General features: G+C 41.4%; 1 protein-coding gene across 1 annotated transcript in view; it reads left to right on the top strand.

Moving 5' to 3' along the window:
* LOC117347325 (dynein heavy chain 6, axonemal-like) overlaps positions 1-19,165 on the top strand; it is a 2,502,256-nt gene that overhangs the window by 2,367,306 nt on the left and 115,785 nt on the right. The window contains 1 exon segment of the mRNA XM_033918113.1: positions 6,199-6,326. Within this exon segment, the coding sequence (XP_033774004.1) occupies positions 6,199-6,326 (128 nt within the window).

The following is a 19,165-nucleotide window of genomic DNA, read 5'->3' on the forward strand; positions in this document are numbered from 1 at the left end:
AAGGGAGAAGAGGCCCAGTTTCTCTAATCTCTCACTGTACGGCAACTCCTCCAGTCCCTTAATGTATTTTAGAAAGGGAGCCCAAAATGAAAACTGCACAGAAATAATTTTAAAAATGTCAAATTACATAATGCAATATTTGTGTAAGTAATGATTAGTACATATAGCGAATATTCCCCTATTATATCTGCTCAGCTTTCATCATATTTGGAGAGATTTTCCATTCTTGTATCTTGCCAATATGGATTCAGACAATCTCAGTACTGAATCTCTACTGATCTCATAATCTCAAAGGTACAGCAATTGCAATCGCGTAATAAGTTTGCAATTTTGCTACAATTCGATCTATCAGCAGCCTTCAACATCATTCACCATGATATTTTGATTTACCAACTTTCCGAGATAGGTTTTGATTCCACTGGTTTTCAAAATTCATACGATCTCGTTCATATACTGTTAATACGAATGGCACTGTGTCATCCTCTTGAAAGCTATCTTGCAGAGTCCCACAGGGACCACCTCTATCACCTATTCTTTTGAACATCTACATGACTACTTTGAAACTTTTCCGTTTATCCCCCTGTGAAATACTATATACATATGCTTATGACATCTTTGTTCTCCTTTAGATAGACTCGAATCTCACTATCCTCGATGGGAATATAACACTAGTCTGCATGATATCAGATGACTGAAAACTAATGTGATATTACCTCACTTTTTTATGCTGATTCCCAGAACTGTTCTTAGTTTTCTTCTATCACATATATTTTTTTCACAATTTTACTTCAAAGATTTATTGCTGTGTCAGTAGGTAATGAGTATTGTTGGAGAGAAATTTCTCAATACTTGGAGGGAAATTTCTCAATACAGATCTGTAGGCCTGTTGCTGCTAGTTGTTATTGTGAGACCTTGGAAGTGTTGTTTATCGAAGGGGCATGGCTCTGCGCTAAAGCGGAATGGACGTTTGAATCAACGGCTCTCTCCCTTCTCCATATTTTTTTCCTAACTAGCAGGTTACATGTGTATAAAACACAGGCAATTTAGGGAGTATTCATTATACTCTAATCTAATCTAATCTTCCATTTGTAAGTCACACATACCTATACAGACTCAAGGCGACAGATCAAAGAGGAAGGGGAAGTAGTGGGGGAAGGGGACATGGAGAAGAAAGAGGAGGGGCCTAGAAGTAGGGGGTGCTATATAGAATTGAAGACAGTTAATTGTCAAAGAGGTGAGTCTTCAGGTTTTTTCTGAATGTAGTGTAGTTTGTTTCTTTCCTGATGTTTTCTGGTAGGTCATTCCAGGTTTTTACACCCAGATAAGTTAGTATAGAGTGGAAAATTTGTTTGTAGTGGAGGTATTTTGTGGATGGCAGGTTTAGTTGGATTTTGTTAAGGATTCTTTTTGATGTCGACTAAGCAGTAGAGAATAATTGAATAAGAGGGGCTGCTGAGTTTCTGTATAGATTCTGGTGTAAGATACATGATGATTTGAAAATTATCCAGGATGAAATTGGGAGCCAATGAAGGTTGTGATTGAATCAAATTTCTTTAATTTGTAGATTAGTCTTACAGTTGTGTGCTGGATGAGTTGCAGTTTGCGGATGAGGGTAGTGTTGATGCCAAGGTAGGCGGAGTTGCAATAGTCCAGTTGAGGTTGGACCATTATACGCATATATAGTGAGTATAATATATAAGTTTTAGGATGACATCTGGAAAGCAAAGTAAGGTAGAGGCTGCTTTTGTATCGGGCAGTGCCAAGAGGCCTAAGCCTGACCCGCCAACGTCACTGAAAGCATCAAAAGAATGGGATATTTCAGATATCCTGAAACCTCTAATGTCTGAACTGAAAGACATTAAAACATTGATAAAGGAAAGCATGTCTAAAATCTCTGCATTACAAGCAGAAGTTGTAAGCCTGTCACAACAAATGGATACATGTAATAAGAGGACTGAGCATCTTGAGCAGCGGGTTTCTGCTACTGAGGATGGATTACAAGGCTGCCAAGCAGACAGCAAAACAATTGCACAGATGAAAAAAGATGAGGCTTGTAACAGAAGATGGAACTAAAAAAAAAGGAAGAGTTTATCTCAGATGCTTGCATTACTAGTGCTGTTCTCATTTTATTTCTCTGTTGTGATTGCAGGTACTACAATGTCTACATGCAAGTGTGTGAACATTCCAAATGTTTTCTGTTACATTTGTGAAAATTATACAGTGTTTAAGCAAAGAACGGATATAACAGACTTTGTGAAAAAAGCTTACTATGCTTATTTTAAAGTGAAACTTGGTGACCAGGATAAGGCATGGGCGCTAAAGAAAGTTTGCCGCTATTGTGTTGAGAAGTTAAGATTGTGGACAAAAGGAAAGAAAAGTGCATGCCATTTGCAATTCCTATGGTGTGGAGGTAGCATAAAGACTGCCTTAATGACTGTTACTTCTGTTCAGGGGTGCAATTCGAAAAATAAGAACCAAATTGTGTATCCAAGCATTCCTTCAGCCATTAAGCCAGTTCCACATGGAGAAGACCTGCATGCTCCTTTTCCTCCAGCTGTTTTAGAGAACCTGGCAGAAGATGATGTTGAAAGTGAACTTGATGCAATCACCAAAGAAGATACTGATGATGTGTACCGGCCTGAATATGACTGTACTCCACAACAGTTCTCTCAGAGTAAACTTAATGATCTGGTACATGATTTGAATTTGCCTAAGGAATCTGCAGAACTACTTGTCTCCTGGCTTAAAAATAAGAATCTTCTGGCACCAGGAACACATTACTCATGGCACAGACACAGAAAAAGAACTAGTTCCTTTATTTTCACATAACGATTCCTTGGTTTACTGGAATAACAAACGAATTAATACACTTCTATGGCACTGAACATGATTCTACTCAGTGGAGACTTTTTATAGACTCAAAGAGAAGCTTTAAAGGTGTATGTGTCCATTCCTGTGGCCCATTCAGTTTAAATGAAAGAGACATTCAAGAACATGAAGCTAATTTTAACAAGTATTCAATATGAGGAACACAAATGGCTTATCTGCGGTGACTTCAAAGTTATAGAAATACTATTAGGACAACAAGCTGGGTTCACAAAAATGCCTTGTTTTCTATTTGAACAGGACATTAGGGCAAAACAAAAACATTGGAGTGTGAGAGTTTGGCAGAGCAGCAAAATTTTGTGGCTGGAACTGAAAACATCCTGCATGAACCGCTTGTAGACCCCCCAAAAGTTCTGCTTCCACCACTACACATCAAGTTGGGCTTGATGAAGCAGTTTGTAAGGGCTCGACCACAGGATGGGCCCTGCTTAAAGTAACTTTTTTTTTTTTTTGTAATCATTTTTATTAGAAAGGATGCAACAGGGTAACAGGAAGTTTCAAGTTTATTAGGATTTTATATACCGCCTATCAAGGTTATCTAAGTGGTTTTTACAATCAGGTACTCAAGCATTTTCCCTATCTGTCCTGGTAGGTAACTGAAAACAAATCTTTTTATTTTGTGTAAAAACCTGACGTAATTGGCAAAAATGGACATCATTTCTAGAATCAGCATGCAAAATTGATTCAAGAACTACTTTTAAGAAATCATCTGAGTCAAAGTTTTAAAGTCCAGACTGGTGATGTATAACGAAACTTCAATCATGGGCCCTTACTGTACAAATGAAGCTGAATGAGTCCAAAGCACTTAAGGAACAACATCCCAGCGGGTCAATTTTTGAGGCTCCGACGACTGTGCACTTCCACACAGGATTACATTGTCAAGGTAGAAGCTATGAAAGCCAGGTTTGAAGAAAAGGGCTACCCCGTCTCTGTCATTAAGAAAGCATACAAGAGGGGTCTGTATGCCAATCGCCCTCTATTATTAGAAACACAACCTAAAAGTGATGACCAATCTTTAGTATGTGTTTTACCTTATTCGCAACTGGCATTTCATATTAAACGTACCATTAAACAGCATTGGTATGTCATGCAATACCATCCAGAGTTTCAGGAACCCCCTCGATTTGCATTTTCCAGAAATCAAAATTTAAAGCAAAAGCTGGTTCATTCCCAGTTTATACACCCTCTTCAGGATACTTCTATCGTCATGAGTGGGCACAATCCAGGTGGGCATTGCAAAATGTGCCAGTACAGTGTTCCCTTACAACATATGAATCTGATCATCAAAAGAAAATTCAGCCTTATAGCTTCAGATTGCAACACAAAACAAGTTGTGTACATAATACAATGTCCCTGTGGATTAAGGTATGTGGGCTGTACAGTACGTAGTGTTAAGACCAGGATAGGTGAGCATATTAGCAGGATAAACTCTGGCATACAAGAAGCTCCCCTTGTACAACATTGGATGCAACAGCGACATGATATCTCTAGTCTGAGATTCTCAGTACTAGATACAGTTAATATCATCAGAGGGGGTGATATACCTAAACTTCTCTGGCGTAAGGAACAGAAGTGGATCTTTGAGTTAAATACGCTCCACCCCAATGGATTAAACAATGAGATCGAGTGGGTGGCGTTCCTGTGAGTTGGAGTGTTTTTCCTTTTTTCCTTTTTTTCTTTTTCTTGAAGGTTTTTTCAACAGCTCTTTATTTATAATGACAGTGTTCTATTCAAGACATTAACCTTTTGACGTCATCATTTTTCTGACGTCATCACGTTCCGTCGGAGGTCACCCCTCCTCCTCACTGTAGTATAAAGTTGGTGAGGAGGTAAGCGGTCTCCGTCGTTTGGAATTTTCAGTTTTGGCAAACGGTACGTGAGTTTTTTCCAGTGCTCTTTCCTTGCTCCTAGGCTGCCAATAAGCAGTATAGATTGTTCACAGCGCATTATATAAAAGTTTTTTGCGCTGTGTTTGATATAATATTTGTTGTTATTTCCAGATCATCTCTTGGGAAGATATAATTATACAAGTGTGCAGTATTGCATTGGGTCTCCTGAAGCAGTTTATCGAAACGGGGCCACGTTGAGACCCCAGAGCCCTTACATCTACAATCTTTAAAGTCTGCACAGATAAGTGCATGGTTCTCTGTTATTGAGCAAGAGATTTTCTCATGTATGACAATTTTGAACATTTTTTGTCGATTAAGCAACTTTTTTTAAACAATTGAAGTTCTTACCAACGGTTAGAGAGTGATGTTTTACAAAGTAAATGCAATGATTGGATGGTAAACTCTTTTACCAAGGGGAGGTATTCACCCCCCTTCAGAGTTTCACTTTTTCTGAGCATTTTTCAGATGGCATTTGCTCTCTTCCCACTGGTATTTATTACTATAGTCAGTTTCCTATTTATTATCATAGTTACTTCACTGACTAGTATTTATATATGTCCCTGTAAGCCTCTTTGACGTGAACAGGAGCTGGGCAGGTGTGACAAAATTCAACGCTTTCTTTCAACGACCATCTTAATTCTTTGGTAAAAAAATGTTTTTATAGTCTCCATATGCTAAGGCAAGTGAGATCCTGTTTCCATCAACAACATTTTGCTGTCCTTGTTCAATCAATCATTCTTTCAAGGCTGGACTATTGTAATTTGGTCTATTTAAGCCTGACCAAGAAAAGCGTTCAAAGACTTCAATTGATCCAGAATACTGCGGCCAGGCTGATCTTTGCAAAAAGTAAATTTGATCATGTCTCTCCGCTTCTGCAAAAACTTCATTGGTTTCCAATAATTTCCAGGGTCTATTTTAAATGTGTCTGCTTAACATTCAAGATCTTGCATGGCATCCTTCCCCCTTTAATTCCCCTGTCTTGGAATTCTGTAAGATCTGATATCACCAGATCTACTAAAAAATTTTAATTGTCCTTTCCAACGTCGAAAGGCGTTATCTACATTGGCAAATTAGGTAAATCTCTACTTTTCAAAATTACTGAGTTGTGGAATAATTTTTCTGTTCAACTGCGCGATCTGGGCTCTTTCCAACTATTTTGAAAACATCTGAAAACTTGGCTATTTTCAAAGTTATAAATTCCGCTCCTCTCCAAACTATTCTAAATTCATACTGTATTTGTTCTCTCTTCTAATTTTTTGTAAACCATGCTGAGCTCTATTATTAAGCTCTATTATTATTATTATAGAGAAGATGCGGTATATAAGCCTAAGGTTTAGTTTAGTTTAGTACATAAAGTTACAAGTTATCTGCTGTTCGAACATTTGCCATATTTTAAAAATAACATAGATCATTTTCATTGCAGATAAACTGGAAATTGAGGCTGCCTCTGAGGCCCTTTTCATTAAGGATTCAAAAGGACGTTTAAATTCGCTAACTGTTGTGCTGGGGCAAGAAGTCGACAGATTTAACAATCTTCTCAAAGTACTAAAAGTATGAAGCTTGATTTAAGTCACATTTTATAAAATGTACCTATGTAGGACCATGTTCAAAGTCATTGCCATGATTAAAGCAGTGTTTTACCCACAGTAAGGACCTGTTAAAAAATTGTCTATTCAATCCACAGGTATACTTATATGCATTCATTCTGTATACATTTGAGTTGATCTACTCTTTGAGAAGGTGGAAGCTATTCTACCACTGGCCCCTTTTTGAGATAGCAAGCCTGACTTGGGGCCTGTTATCTTACAGCCAGGAACTTACAATGTTCCTGGCTGCAGCAATGCATAATGTTTGACATTGGGATGTACTTTTTGGAGATTTTCTTTTAAATTGGTCTTTCCACTGGACATGCGAGCAACTAGATGTATATGTCCTTCTGGAAATTTTACAAAAGGCTCTATGTTCAATACAGCCTTTTGTAAAACACTAGAGGAACTGAGAATGAGCTGATCTGGAATCTCAATCCTCCTCTCCATGTCCTAAATTGGGGTTTTACACACAGTACAGCATAAAATTTTCCATTAAACATAATTATGATAATAAAGTATATATATTACACAATTAAATCATTTACCCACACTTAAATCTAATCTAATCTAATCCTTAATATGGGAAAGATTATATTTTATGCCAACAGCATTCTTTAACTCAAAATTGCCTTAAAAATTAGACCTGTGGGAGAGTAATTTTACTTTTTTAAACTTTATTTTATTTTTATTATAGAAGTGTTTAATATAAAAATAAAAACAAAAGAAAGATCCGACAAGAACAGATTAAAACATAAAAGTAATCATTAGGTTAGTACTACAAACAATCCCTTCCCAATTCCACCCACTCTTCCCGAGAGTAAACAGTGGAGTGCTGCAGTGGTCTTTACTGGGACCGGTGCTATTTAACTTACAAATGATCTGGAAATTGGAACGATGAGTGAGATGATTCAATTTGCAGATGACACTAAACTGTTCAAAGTTGTTAAAACGTATGCGGATTGTGAAAAATTGCAGCAGACCAAGTGGTAAACCAAGTGGCAAATGAAATTTAATGTGGACAAATATAAAGTGATGCACAGTGCTTAAATTTAGGTTAAAATAAAAATAAAATGGAGCAATAACATAAATTTTTAAACAAGACATAGACAAAATTTATACAAGAGGGACTGGGGAAAGAGAGAGATTCAAAATTACATTGAAGTATAAAATAAAAAAAAATTTAAGCTAGGTAAAGGGGGGAGGGGAAGAATAAGGAGGTAAGATAAATCGCTTTTTAAAAGCGGTTCTCATTCGTCGTTAGATGTAATTGGAGAAGGATCTTATTATTGTATTTTGGTAAGTATCCTGAAATAAGGTTTTGAGTTTTATTGTAAAGTGCTCTGAGCTATGTAGTTGTGCAGTATATAAATAAATTATTATTATTATTATTTTGAATTTGTCGGGGGAGTTTCCAAGGCAGAGGTATGCTGGCAGAGCATTCCAGAGAACAGGGGCTGTGAAAGAAAAGATGGTGTTTTGAGTATAAAAAAGTTATTTGATTGTGGGAACAGTCAGCAGATTCTGATCAGCAGATCTCAGAGCCCAAGAGGATGCATAAGGGGTGAAATACTTGTCTAGGAAAGCTGGGGAATTAGTGAGTTTAATTTTGAAGACAAGAAGGAGTATTTTATAAGTTGTTCAGTGGGAAACTGCAGTGGCATACCTAGGGTATGTGGCACCCGGGGCCCATCATTTTTTGACACCCCCCCCCCATGTAAAAAAATATTTTTTGTAATAACCATAAAAATAAATGGTCAGAATAGAAACAGGCACTGAAAATTTTCTTTTATTAAACCTCATATGTAACCATTAATCCAAACATAACATAAATTATGTCTGAATTGTCATATGACATCAGAAGTACATATGGAGTAGTTGCAGGTGATGCTTGGGACAGTTCTGATTGTGTTAGTTTGGTTTTATGTGTTTTTGAATAGAAGGGTTTTTATTTCTTTTTTGAAGGTTTTGTAGTCTGTGGTTGAGGTCAATAGGTTGTACAGTTGGGGGTCGAGTGTTAGGAGGTTGTCGAACAGTTTTTTTTTCTTTTGACGATTTTGGTTGGAGGGTGTGTGAATGGTGCGTGAGTTCTCCTATGTCTGGTTGAGGTGGATTTAATTATTTAGCTGAAGAAATTAGTAAAACCCCCCCCCCATTCCACACACATTAATTCTCTTCCATTTTTGTTCCCATTCTAAAAAACACTGATAAGTTCCCAGAAAAAAAATACATTAAAATAAGAAGTGAAAACAAAGGCCCCTACAGATGAGAACATAACATAAGAATAGCCTAACTGGGTCAGACCAATGGTCCATCATGCCCAGTAGCCCATTCTCATGGTAACCAATCCAGGTCATTAGTACCTGGTCAAAATCCAAAGAGTAGCAACATTCCATGCCACCGATCCAGGGCAAGCAGACACTTCCCCCATGTCTTAATAACAGACTATGGACTTTTCCTCCAGAAATTTGTCCAAACCTTTCTTAAAATCAGCAATGCTATCTGCTTTTACCATAACTTCTGGCCACTTCATTTTTAAGCTTAGTTCTTTCCTTCCAAACAGAGACCTTGCTAGATGTCAAATACAGAAAGAACAAGGTAACTTCACAAGGACTTAGCTGTGCAGGAAATGTGAATCTCCTCATACACCCACCATATAGTGCAAAAATGTGCAAAGATCTGTTTTTTTTTCTTTCGATCACTACATAGTCTAATGCCACACAAGCAGCGCTGTTACAAACATATTCTGAAGGTCAATGCTAAGGTTAACAAAGTTTCCTTCCTTGGACCACAAGGAGATACTGACAAACCACTAGAAGAGATCCCAAAACAACTACCCAGGCACAACACCCAAAGACCCACTCAGTGTGTGAACCAGTTGAGTGGAGTGGACTAACTGGGGGGTGGAAATGGGCCTGGAGTTTGCTCAGCAGAATTTCCCAGATCACCTCTTCCTCTCAATACATTGACACGCTGCCGCTACCACCACCACCATTAGGAACACCTCAATGGGTAGGCCAGCAATGCTTATAAACTTTATAAAACACATTATTATATTTTCTTATAAAGCACATATTTTAATTGAACTCTCTGACATCCTCAGCCTTGCCATTCACAAAAATAGAAGGAAAAAAAGTTCCCGTTTCCTGCTGTCTCATGTCCCTAGCCTATACAATATTTTTCTTCTGCAGACCCTTCAAAAGTCTGACCAAATCCTCGTTTCACTTGCATTATAAAGTACTGAGGATGCCATCTCTCTCCAATCCCAGGTCCTAAAGTCTAAGACAGTAGTGCAAATTAGTGCTGCCCAATTCAAGAAAAAAAAAATTTTCTTTTCGATTCGATTCAGCCTATTGAATTGGTTTTTCGATTCAACTTTCCTGCCCAATTGGGTGTTTGTTTGTTTTTTTTTAAACATCCTGGTGGGTTTATTTTATAGCTTTTTCACCCCCCCCCCCCCCCTTTGGCTTCTCCTAACCACACTGGCGCTTTGGTGTAAATAAAATAAAGAAACAAAAAGGACTTTTCCTCTTTGTTAAATCCTAGCTCACGTTTGCAGTCTAACACCAGCTCTGGCAGGATACACATTTCAAATCTGACATATTGTAATCACAAAACAGAAAATAAAATTAGTTTTTCTACCTTTTGTTGTCTGGTTATTTTTCAAATCTTGTTGGTCCAAGGCTCTGGTTGTCTTCTGATAACTTGCTTGCCAGGGTCTCCTTCTTCCTTCTTTCTGCATGCTAACCATCCATCTGCCATCTCTGTCCTCCCTGTTTCCCTTCCCTCCCAGGAGGTCTGGCATCTATCCTTTTTTCGTCTCCCTCCACAGATCTATCTTTCATCCCTTTCATCCAGCATCTCTCCCTCCTTCCCCACCACCCCAGGGTCCACCATCTCTCCCTTTCTTTTCCCAACTACCTTCCTATTCAGTATCTCTATCCCCCCCTCCATCCCATCCCTTGTGTCCAACTTCTCTCCCTTTCTGTTCCTTCCCTCTCTAAAAACTATGGTCCATCATCTCTCCCTCTTCTCTATTTTCAGACCCATTATTTCTTCCCACCCAAAGTCCGGCATATGCGCGTCTCTTTGAACCCCCTCATTCCCTCCGTGTATTTCTACACCTGGGCCCCCCTCCCCGAAGGCCTGTATTCCCCCTCAGAAGGCCTGCACCCCCCTCCGAAGGCCTGCACCCCCCTTGAAGGCCTGCACCCTCCTTGAAGGCCTGCCTGCCTGCCTGTCCCCCACTGAAGGCCTGCCTGCCTGATCCCCTTGAAGGCCTATCCCCCCCTTGAAGGCCTGTCCCCCCCTTGAAGGCCTGCCTGTCCCCCCCCTTGAAGGCCTGTCCATCCCTTGAAAGCCTGCCTGCCTGTCCCCCCCTTGAAGGCCTGTCCCTCTCTTGAAAGCCTGCCTGCCTGCCTTACCCCCCCTTGAAGGCCTGTCCCCCCTTTGAAGGCCTGCCTGCCTGTCTCCCCCTTGAAGGCCTGCCTGCCTGTCACCCCTCCCTCCCCCTTGAAGGCCTGCCTGCCTGCCTGCCACCCCCCCCCCCCCGAAGGACTGCTCACCTCCCTGGCCTCCCTGCACCACCTGAATCAGCCCACAGCGGGATCGCGATGTCAGCAATCCCTTCGCTGCTTCAGAGCTGCTTCCTCCACCGCGGTCCCGCCCCTTCTCTGACATCAGAGGAGGGGAGGGGCGGGACCACGGTACAGGAAGCAGCGCCGAAGCAGCTCAGGGATCGCCGACTGCTTCATAGGTGGTGAAGGGAGGTCAGGGGGGGCGAGCGGTCCTTCGGGGGTGGGGGGACTGAACGACAAGGCCGGGAACACCCCCCTTAGGGCTGGCACCCGGGGCGGACGGCCCCCCCGCCCCCCCTTAGTACGCTACTGGGAAACTGGTAACCAGTGTGCTTCACAGAGTAGTGGAGTAACATGGTCATATTTTTTGCTTTGTAGATAAGTTTAATAACGGTGTTTTGGATCAGTTGTAAATCAACAGATTTCCTTTTGAGTTATACCATGATATAGTGAGTTGCAGTCGTCAATATGCAAGATAATCAGAGAATAGATTAGGGTACAACCTCCATGCATGGAGCAATTGACCTAAGTAAAATTTGTAAAATAAACTGAAAAGTCCTCCTCCAAAACTGCTAAGTTAGGTTACACTCCCACTACTCCCTCAGTGCAAAACTCCACCTGCACAGCCCCATTCCCTTCCCCAGGAATTTATAAAGTTTCACTGGCATCAAGTACCAACAAAATAGCACTTTATAATCGTTTTCCACAATAACAGTTGAAATTCCCAAGGATCTTATTCGACCCCAGATCTCTTCCCATTCAGACCTCAACAATATCCCTCCCAGGCTCTCTTCCCAAACCTTCATATATTTAAAGAGTACCTCTTTCCCAGTATTAAGACAATGAAAGATCCGTGAAGTCATTCCCTTCTGCAGTGTTGGGCCTAACAGTTTCTCAAATGCTGTTTTCCCTTGTAGTAAATGCCCCAGTACCCCAGAACTTTGCAAATAATGATTAAAGTTGCAATATGGGAACAGATTTATTGAAGGTAACCCATATGTGACTTGTTGCTCCCCAAATATTTGGACACTCTTCATAATAAAATCCAGGAATTGCCCCATACATACTAGCCTTTGATTCTCCCATTGTTAAGAAGCATCTTGTGCCCTACCTGATTCAATTCCATATTAAAACTCAATGAATATTTTTCCCTGTTCAATATCAACCCATAGTTTAACATCTTGCATTTGCCACTCCAGAAATGCCCTTAATTGGGCCACCTGATAATATTTTTTAATATTTGGCATCACATGCCCTCCCTCAACCTTACTCATACACATCTTCCACGCCACCTAGTGGTATGGTGAACCCAAATAAAGCAAAATATTAGCTGCTGGAACCACTGTAACACCCTACCCTAATTGCTAAAGAATGAAAATGATATAACAATTGAGGCAAAATCATCATTTTAATAGCCTAAATATGGCCAACCCAGGAAAGATAGATTATATCCCACCTATCCAAGTCACGCTTAATCCTTCCTATAAGGGATCCATAATTTAGGCCATAAAGATTAGTCCCTTGTCCCCCTATATGCACATCTAAATATCAAAGAGAAGATTTCTTTAAATTCAGAGCAGACAGATTTTAAAGACTGCAAATTATCAAAGGCAGCTGCTGGTCAAGTTGTAAATAGGAACAGCAAACACTGTATGAAATGTCTGTATGCAAATACCAGAAGCTTATGAAACCAAGATGAGAGAGTTAGGCTATTGTGGCGGGGAATAGGGTGCCAATCAGGGCAGGATTAATTCTTTGAGGGCCCCTAAGCACCCAAGTACACTGGGCCTCCCTGGCCCTGCCCCACCCCACCCGTGCATGCCCCGCCCACATTTATCTGTTTTCTTATTTACTTCTTTATTTCCACTTGTATTTCTTTTTTTAAATACAAAACAAAGAAAGATTAGCATACCAGTCCACAGTTTTTCTTCTATGCAACCCCCAAACATCTCTGAACAAATCCCCCTTCCTTCCCTTCCCACCTACTTACTCAGGACTTTAACTCTGAACCCTTTCCATGCATATATAAAAGTGTTCAAATATTTGTAATGTGTAATACTATCCGAAATATAAGTCTATATTAACCAAGTGTACAACACCTCTCAACTCCCTCACTCTACATCAACCAACTATAACCCTTATGTATATACAACCAAATTTGTAACTCCTCTAGTATGTTCCACTCCATGTATGTTAACTTGCAATGAAACAACAAGGCAAGCAGTCCACCAAAGAATCCAACATGAAACAAAAGAAGATTGGCAGAAAATAAGGAGATTTAAATCAGGTTAATTCAAGGTGCTCCCAAGAACCATGCCTGATGCATTTCGCCAAACAAGGCTAGTCAACGCTAACAAAAAACCATGTCTTTCATACAAACAGAACACAGAAAACACCTTTGCGTAGTATGAAATATGTAATCACAAATTAACCTCTCCCCCTTTTACAAAACTGTAGTATGTTTTTTAGCCTGGCCAGCGCTAAAAAATATTCTACAGTTTTTTAAAAGGGGGGATAAAATAGAAATACGTAGACAAAGGTTAAATAAAACCACCAAGAAGCTGGACTCTGCATACAATGCAACACCACAGAAACAGCGATACATGTCCCCTAAAGCTTAAAAATAAATAAATAGAAATTTCTTTTCTACCTTTGTCTTCTCTGGTTTTTGCTCTCCTCATCTTCTTTTCTTCTTTTCATCTTCTGTCCTTCTTCCAGAAATTGTCTGCCTCTCCCTTCCATCTCTTCTTTCACCCCCCCCCCATTGGTGTGGCATCCATCATCTCTTCCCTCCTCCAATGGTCTGGCATCTCTCTCCTCTCTCACACCCCCATGGTCGGGCATTTCACTCTCTCCTCTCCCTTCCTCCCACTTCCAACAGCATCTGCCCCCTTTCTCTTCCTCCAACCCAATTCCATCCAGGATCCTTCTGCTTTATGTCTCTCTCTCCTTTCCTTGCACCCCAATTCCATCATCATCTGCCCCCCTTTCCCTTCAACCCAATTCCATCCAGTATCCTTCCTCTTATATCTCTCCCCTTTCCCTGCACAATCAGCCCCTTTCTCTCCTTCTACCACCCTTCCATACCACCCTGCCCCCTTTCTCTCCCTCCACCACCCTTCCATGCTCCTTTCTCTCTCCCCGTCCAAACATTGCAGCTGCCGGCTCTGCCCGCTTTCCTTTGCCTGAAAGCAGCATTAGAACAGCTGACGGCAACGGGTTACCCCCCCCACAGTAATGCCCCCCACAGCAATGGCAACGGTCCCCCTCCGCAGCAACGGCAATGCCCCCCCCCCTACAGCAACGCAGCTGAATCTGTTACAGGAATGTCCCGCGATGACTGTTTCTGCCGGTCCATCCCCTTCCGACGTCACTTCTTCCAGAGTGACGTTGGAGGGGGATGGACCGGCAGAAGTGGTTTCTGTGAGCAAAGTGCGTGATCCATGGCCTCCATCATATAGGTGCCACTAGTTGTCTACGCCTAATACACACTTCCTTATCCCAAGAAAATCTATACAAAAGTCCTCCCCATACTTGGAAAGAGGAAGATCCCTTTTGGCTATCTAACTTGTCTCATACCTCCTGTAAGGTGGTATGCTCTCTGAATTTGAACCATGTCAGGAAATCTCCTTAGGACTTCCTTAGGCCACCAGGGTCTCCAACTCCTGGATGCCCCCACCTGCCAGAGCTTATGCACCTGAAATTTCTTATTCTTACCAACAGGTGGTTCTAACAAGTCAGCCTACAAAGGAAAATTCTCTCTTAATAAGTCCTCATGAGGCTTACTAGGTTCCTTAGCTTTCTAGGGTGGAATGCCTTCTAACTGAACAAGGACAGCCTGAAATAAGGCCACTTCTTTCCTAGGATGACCTCATAAGGTGGCTTAGGCATTACTGCTACCTTCAAATAATCTTTCTTCGCTTGATGTACCACCCATATCTGATGCACTTGGTAGGGCCTCGTAGAGCCATGTAAGCATCTAATGTTAGACACTCCCACTGGAGAAAAAGGCTCAATCCCTCGCTTTGTCAAAATCTGTCTCCACAAAGCTTTAGATATAACAAACTGATTAGAGCCTGAATCTAGAAGAGCTGTGACAGGAATACCTTCTACAGAAATGGGAATAATGTAATCCTGGTCAGTGTAAGAACACTAGGATTTATTCTCCCCCATTAAACCCAATTTTACCCTATACTGGGTACTGCAATGACCTTCTTTCCCACAGGTGAAACATCTGGGTCTAATGTTTAGCTTTCTTCCATGTTCTAGGTTTAGGCCTTAGGAACACAGGAGTAACCGCGCTGGCCCTACCTTCACTCACTTCTATGGAATGTATAGAGGATTGGCTACACGCCTCCACATAGGACTTGGCTACTTTGATAGTCTGTCCTAGAGGTAATACCTCTTGTTTGAGCAGCCACTCTTTAAGTGCTCTAGGTACAGCCTCCAGGAACTGCTCTCTGACTATTTCTGAGAGTAGGGCCTGGGTGTTTTGCAAATGTGTGCTTAACCACCTTTCTGCTAGCCTTTTCAATCTCTGAGCAAGAGCTTTTGCCCTCTCCTTGGCACCCATTTTAGCCCCCCTGAATTGTGTTATATAAAATTCAGGTATATAACCCATATAATCAAGCAGTGTGACTTTAAAGACAGAATAGTCAGCTGCCTGTTCTGGGCTAAGTGTCCTAAACGCCTCCAAAGCTCTGCCTGTAAGACAGGGTATGTTTAAGTGCCCACAAACTAGAAGGCCATTGAGATGCATTAGCTATTCTTTCAAACACTAGCAAAAAGTCCTCAATATCATCCTATTCAGACATTTTATACAGTTTAACAGGCTTCATGGCAGGAGCTCCTACCTAACTGACGCTGGGTGAGTCTGTGCTTCCTGACACGATTTTCAGACTTTGTGTAAGGTTCACCACTGATTGAACCTGATCACGCAACAAGCCGATCAATTGTTCATGTCTTTCATGTTGGGCATGATGGTCCTCTCTCCACAAGTCCACTTATCCTGTTAGGATCTGCTGTGCCACGTCCTGCATGTGCTGCTTCTCCTCTGACCACCAAGTTGCAAACTGTGTAGGATCCATCTGTGAAAAAACAAACAAAACAAGACCCAAGTGCAGCTCTTTGGATACTAGTTTCCTTCCAGCCACCCCCTTTGCTTACAGCAAATAGTCTCCCTTAGTACCCCTAGGTGCTATTACCTGAGGTGCTAGGGTATATCACCTGTTGCGTAAAACCAAGCTTTAGGGCTTTAGGGTTCTGGAATACTGGAGCACTGGGATGCTGGTTTCATCTGCTCCTGGTCACTCCGGCTTGAATCCCTTTGTGTCCTTCTGCTGCACTAGATGTTGTTGTATTAGTCCACTGCAAAGTCCCAACATGAAAGCAAATCCACTTCCAGGTTTTGAGAAGAATAAGCAAGAGGGGGAAAAAAAATTTGTAATCCTCTCCCCGTTGGGAATGCAGGCTTCCCAAATAGCCTGAATAAATCAGATCAAGTGTCCAGCAATAAGATGTTGTCAGTTCAATATAAGTTCCAAAACTCCAAAAGAAAGGAGAAAAAAAATATTTTGGGTGTAGTGCTCACTTTGACCAGTGTGAGGTGCTAAATCCCACCACTGCCCAAAAAATAATGTGTGTGTGGCCAATGTGCTGTCCTGACCCATACATGCACACACCATCCAGCCAAGCGGTTCACTGGAGTGGCTAAGCAAGTATCACCCTCAATAATATACTGCAAACTTTGGTTTCAAAACAAAAAGTTTCTTTTATTTTCCTTCTGACTCTTGCATTCAAAGTAAATCAAGTAGAAAAAACAAACAATGTTCCATATCATAATTGTTAAAGCAACTCATAAGACAAACTGAAAATGATGCCACAGAATGCTGTTTCAGGAAGACCAAAATTGTTTGCAGGGTTCTTTTCCTACACCAGTGTTTCTCAATCTGCAGTACGCATACCCTAGGGGATACGTGGACCGCCTGTTGAGGATACGCAGGCTGACTGCACATTCCTCCCTGCCACCCCCTGCTGCCACCGCAGTCACAACTCCAGGAAGGGCCAGACGCGTGCAACGATTGCATGCTGCCAGCCCACAAGACTTCCTCCCGATGTCAATTCCAGCTTATAGTACAATCCCTAATCCTAGGACTGCTGGACTACTGCAACATCCTCTTCCTCCCATGCCCTGCTACTATGACCAAACTACAAACAATCTAAAATACAGCTTTGAGACTCATCTATTCATTGAGAAAACATGACCATATCACAGAAGCTTACATCAACTCACATTGGCTACCAATCCAAGAAAGAATACAATTTAAATTCTACTGCATATTATTTAAAACCCTAAACGGAGACAGCCCATCCTACCTGAACAACCGCCTCATCCAAGCATCCATAACCAGACACAGAAAAACGCATTCCCCATTCATACCTCCTCCGATCAGAGAAGTAAAACGATCAAAACTACACGATGGCCTCCTGGCCACTCAAGCCGCAAAACTAGACAACCAGATCTTCAACCTTCTGATGACCACCCCAAACTATAAGACATTCAGAAAAGAAATAAAAACTATACTTTTCAAGAAATTCCTGAAACAGCCCTAACTTCACGTACTCTTAACAACTCTAAAAATGACAAATGATCTACTCTTTACTACCCTAGTATTGACAATTGTGCTTCCATTGTAACCCCCCTTTTATAGTAACATATAGTAACATAGTAGATGATGGCAGATAAAGACCCAAATGGTCCATCCAGTCTGCCCAACCTGATTCAATTTAAATTTTTTATTTTTTTTTATTTTTTTTCTTCTTAGCTATTTCTGGGCAAGAATCCAAAGCTTTATCCATAAGAACATAAGAAATGCCACCACTGGGTCAGACCAGAGGTCCATCGTGCCCAGCAGTCCGCCTACGCGGTGGCCCAACAGGTCTAGGACCTGTGCAGTAGCCCTCTATCTATACCCCTCTATCCCTTTTTCCAGTAGGAAATTGTCCAATCCTTTCTTGAACCCCTGCACCGTACTCTGCCCTATTACGCCCTCTGGAAGCGCATTCCAGATGTCCACAACACACTGGGTAAAGAAAAACTTCCTAGCATTCGTTTTGAATCTGTCCCCTTTCAGCTTTTCCGAATGCCCTCTTGTTCTTTTATGTTCTGAAAGTTTGAAGAATCTGTCCCTCTCTACTCTCTCTATGCCCTTCATGATCTTGTAGGTTTCTATCATGTCCCCTCTAAGTCTCCGCTTTTCCAGGGAGAAGAGCCCCAGTCTCTTCAATCTTTCAGTGTAATTTAACCCATAATGACTCCAATCCTTCCGCCTTTGGTTTTGGTTCTATATCCACACTGGACGAGGGAATGGTGTCTTATATGTATAGTGTTATTCCTCCACCCTTCTTGTGTGTCCTGTCTCTTCTATAGAGTTTGTACCCTGGCAGTACTACGTCCCATTTGTTATCCTCATTCCACCATGTTTCCATGATTCCAATGATGTCTAGATCTTCTTATTTGGCTTTAACTTCTAATTCTTCCATTTTGGCCTTTAGGCTCTTTGCATTTGCGTACAAGCAGTTTAAGTCCCGATCTTTTCTTTTCCCTGCTGGCTTTTCATGTGTTTTGTTCCTCTTGCCATCCCCTATTTGGGCTGCCAGTCCCTGATTTTTGCTCCTTTCTTCCTCGTTATTTGGTGCATCTTCTTCATCTACAACCTGATTTTCCGATTTCTCCCGTTCCTCTAATTTTGTCTGTATGCCCCTATGGTTGGTCAACAGTTTCTGTTTGTCTCTTGCTTGTTCCCAGCATTTTTCCCACTCAGTATCTTCATTGGATACTTTTGTCCGAACTGTCGATGTCAGATCGACTGTCGGCTTTCCCCTTCTTCTCAGTTTAAAGCCTGCTCAATTCCTGTGCTTGGGTTCCAACTGCCGAAATCTCTGTTAAGACTTACTCCAGCCCATCTACACCCTCCCAGCCATTGAAGCCCTCCCCAGCCCATCCTCCACCAAATGGCCATACACAGACACAGACCATGCAAGTCTGCCCAGTACTGGCCTAGTTCAATATTTAATACTAGTCTTTAAGCCCGTTACATTAACGGGTGCTAGAATATATGTCTGTCTGTCTTTCTTTCTTTCTTTCTGTCTCTCTCTCTCCCGCTGTCTCTCTCTCCTTGGCTCCCTTTTTCTGTCTGTCTTTCTGTCCCTCTTCCTAATAAACTAA

Source organism: Geotrypetes seraphini, chromosome 1, assembly GCF_902459505.1.
Source record: "Geotrypetes seraphini chromosome 1, aGeoSer1.1, whole genome shotgun sequence".
In the NCBI taxonomy this organism is placed as follows: Eukaryota; Metazoa; Chordata; class Amphibia; order Gymnophiona; family Dermophiidae; genus Geotrypetes; species Geotrypetes seraphini.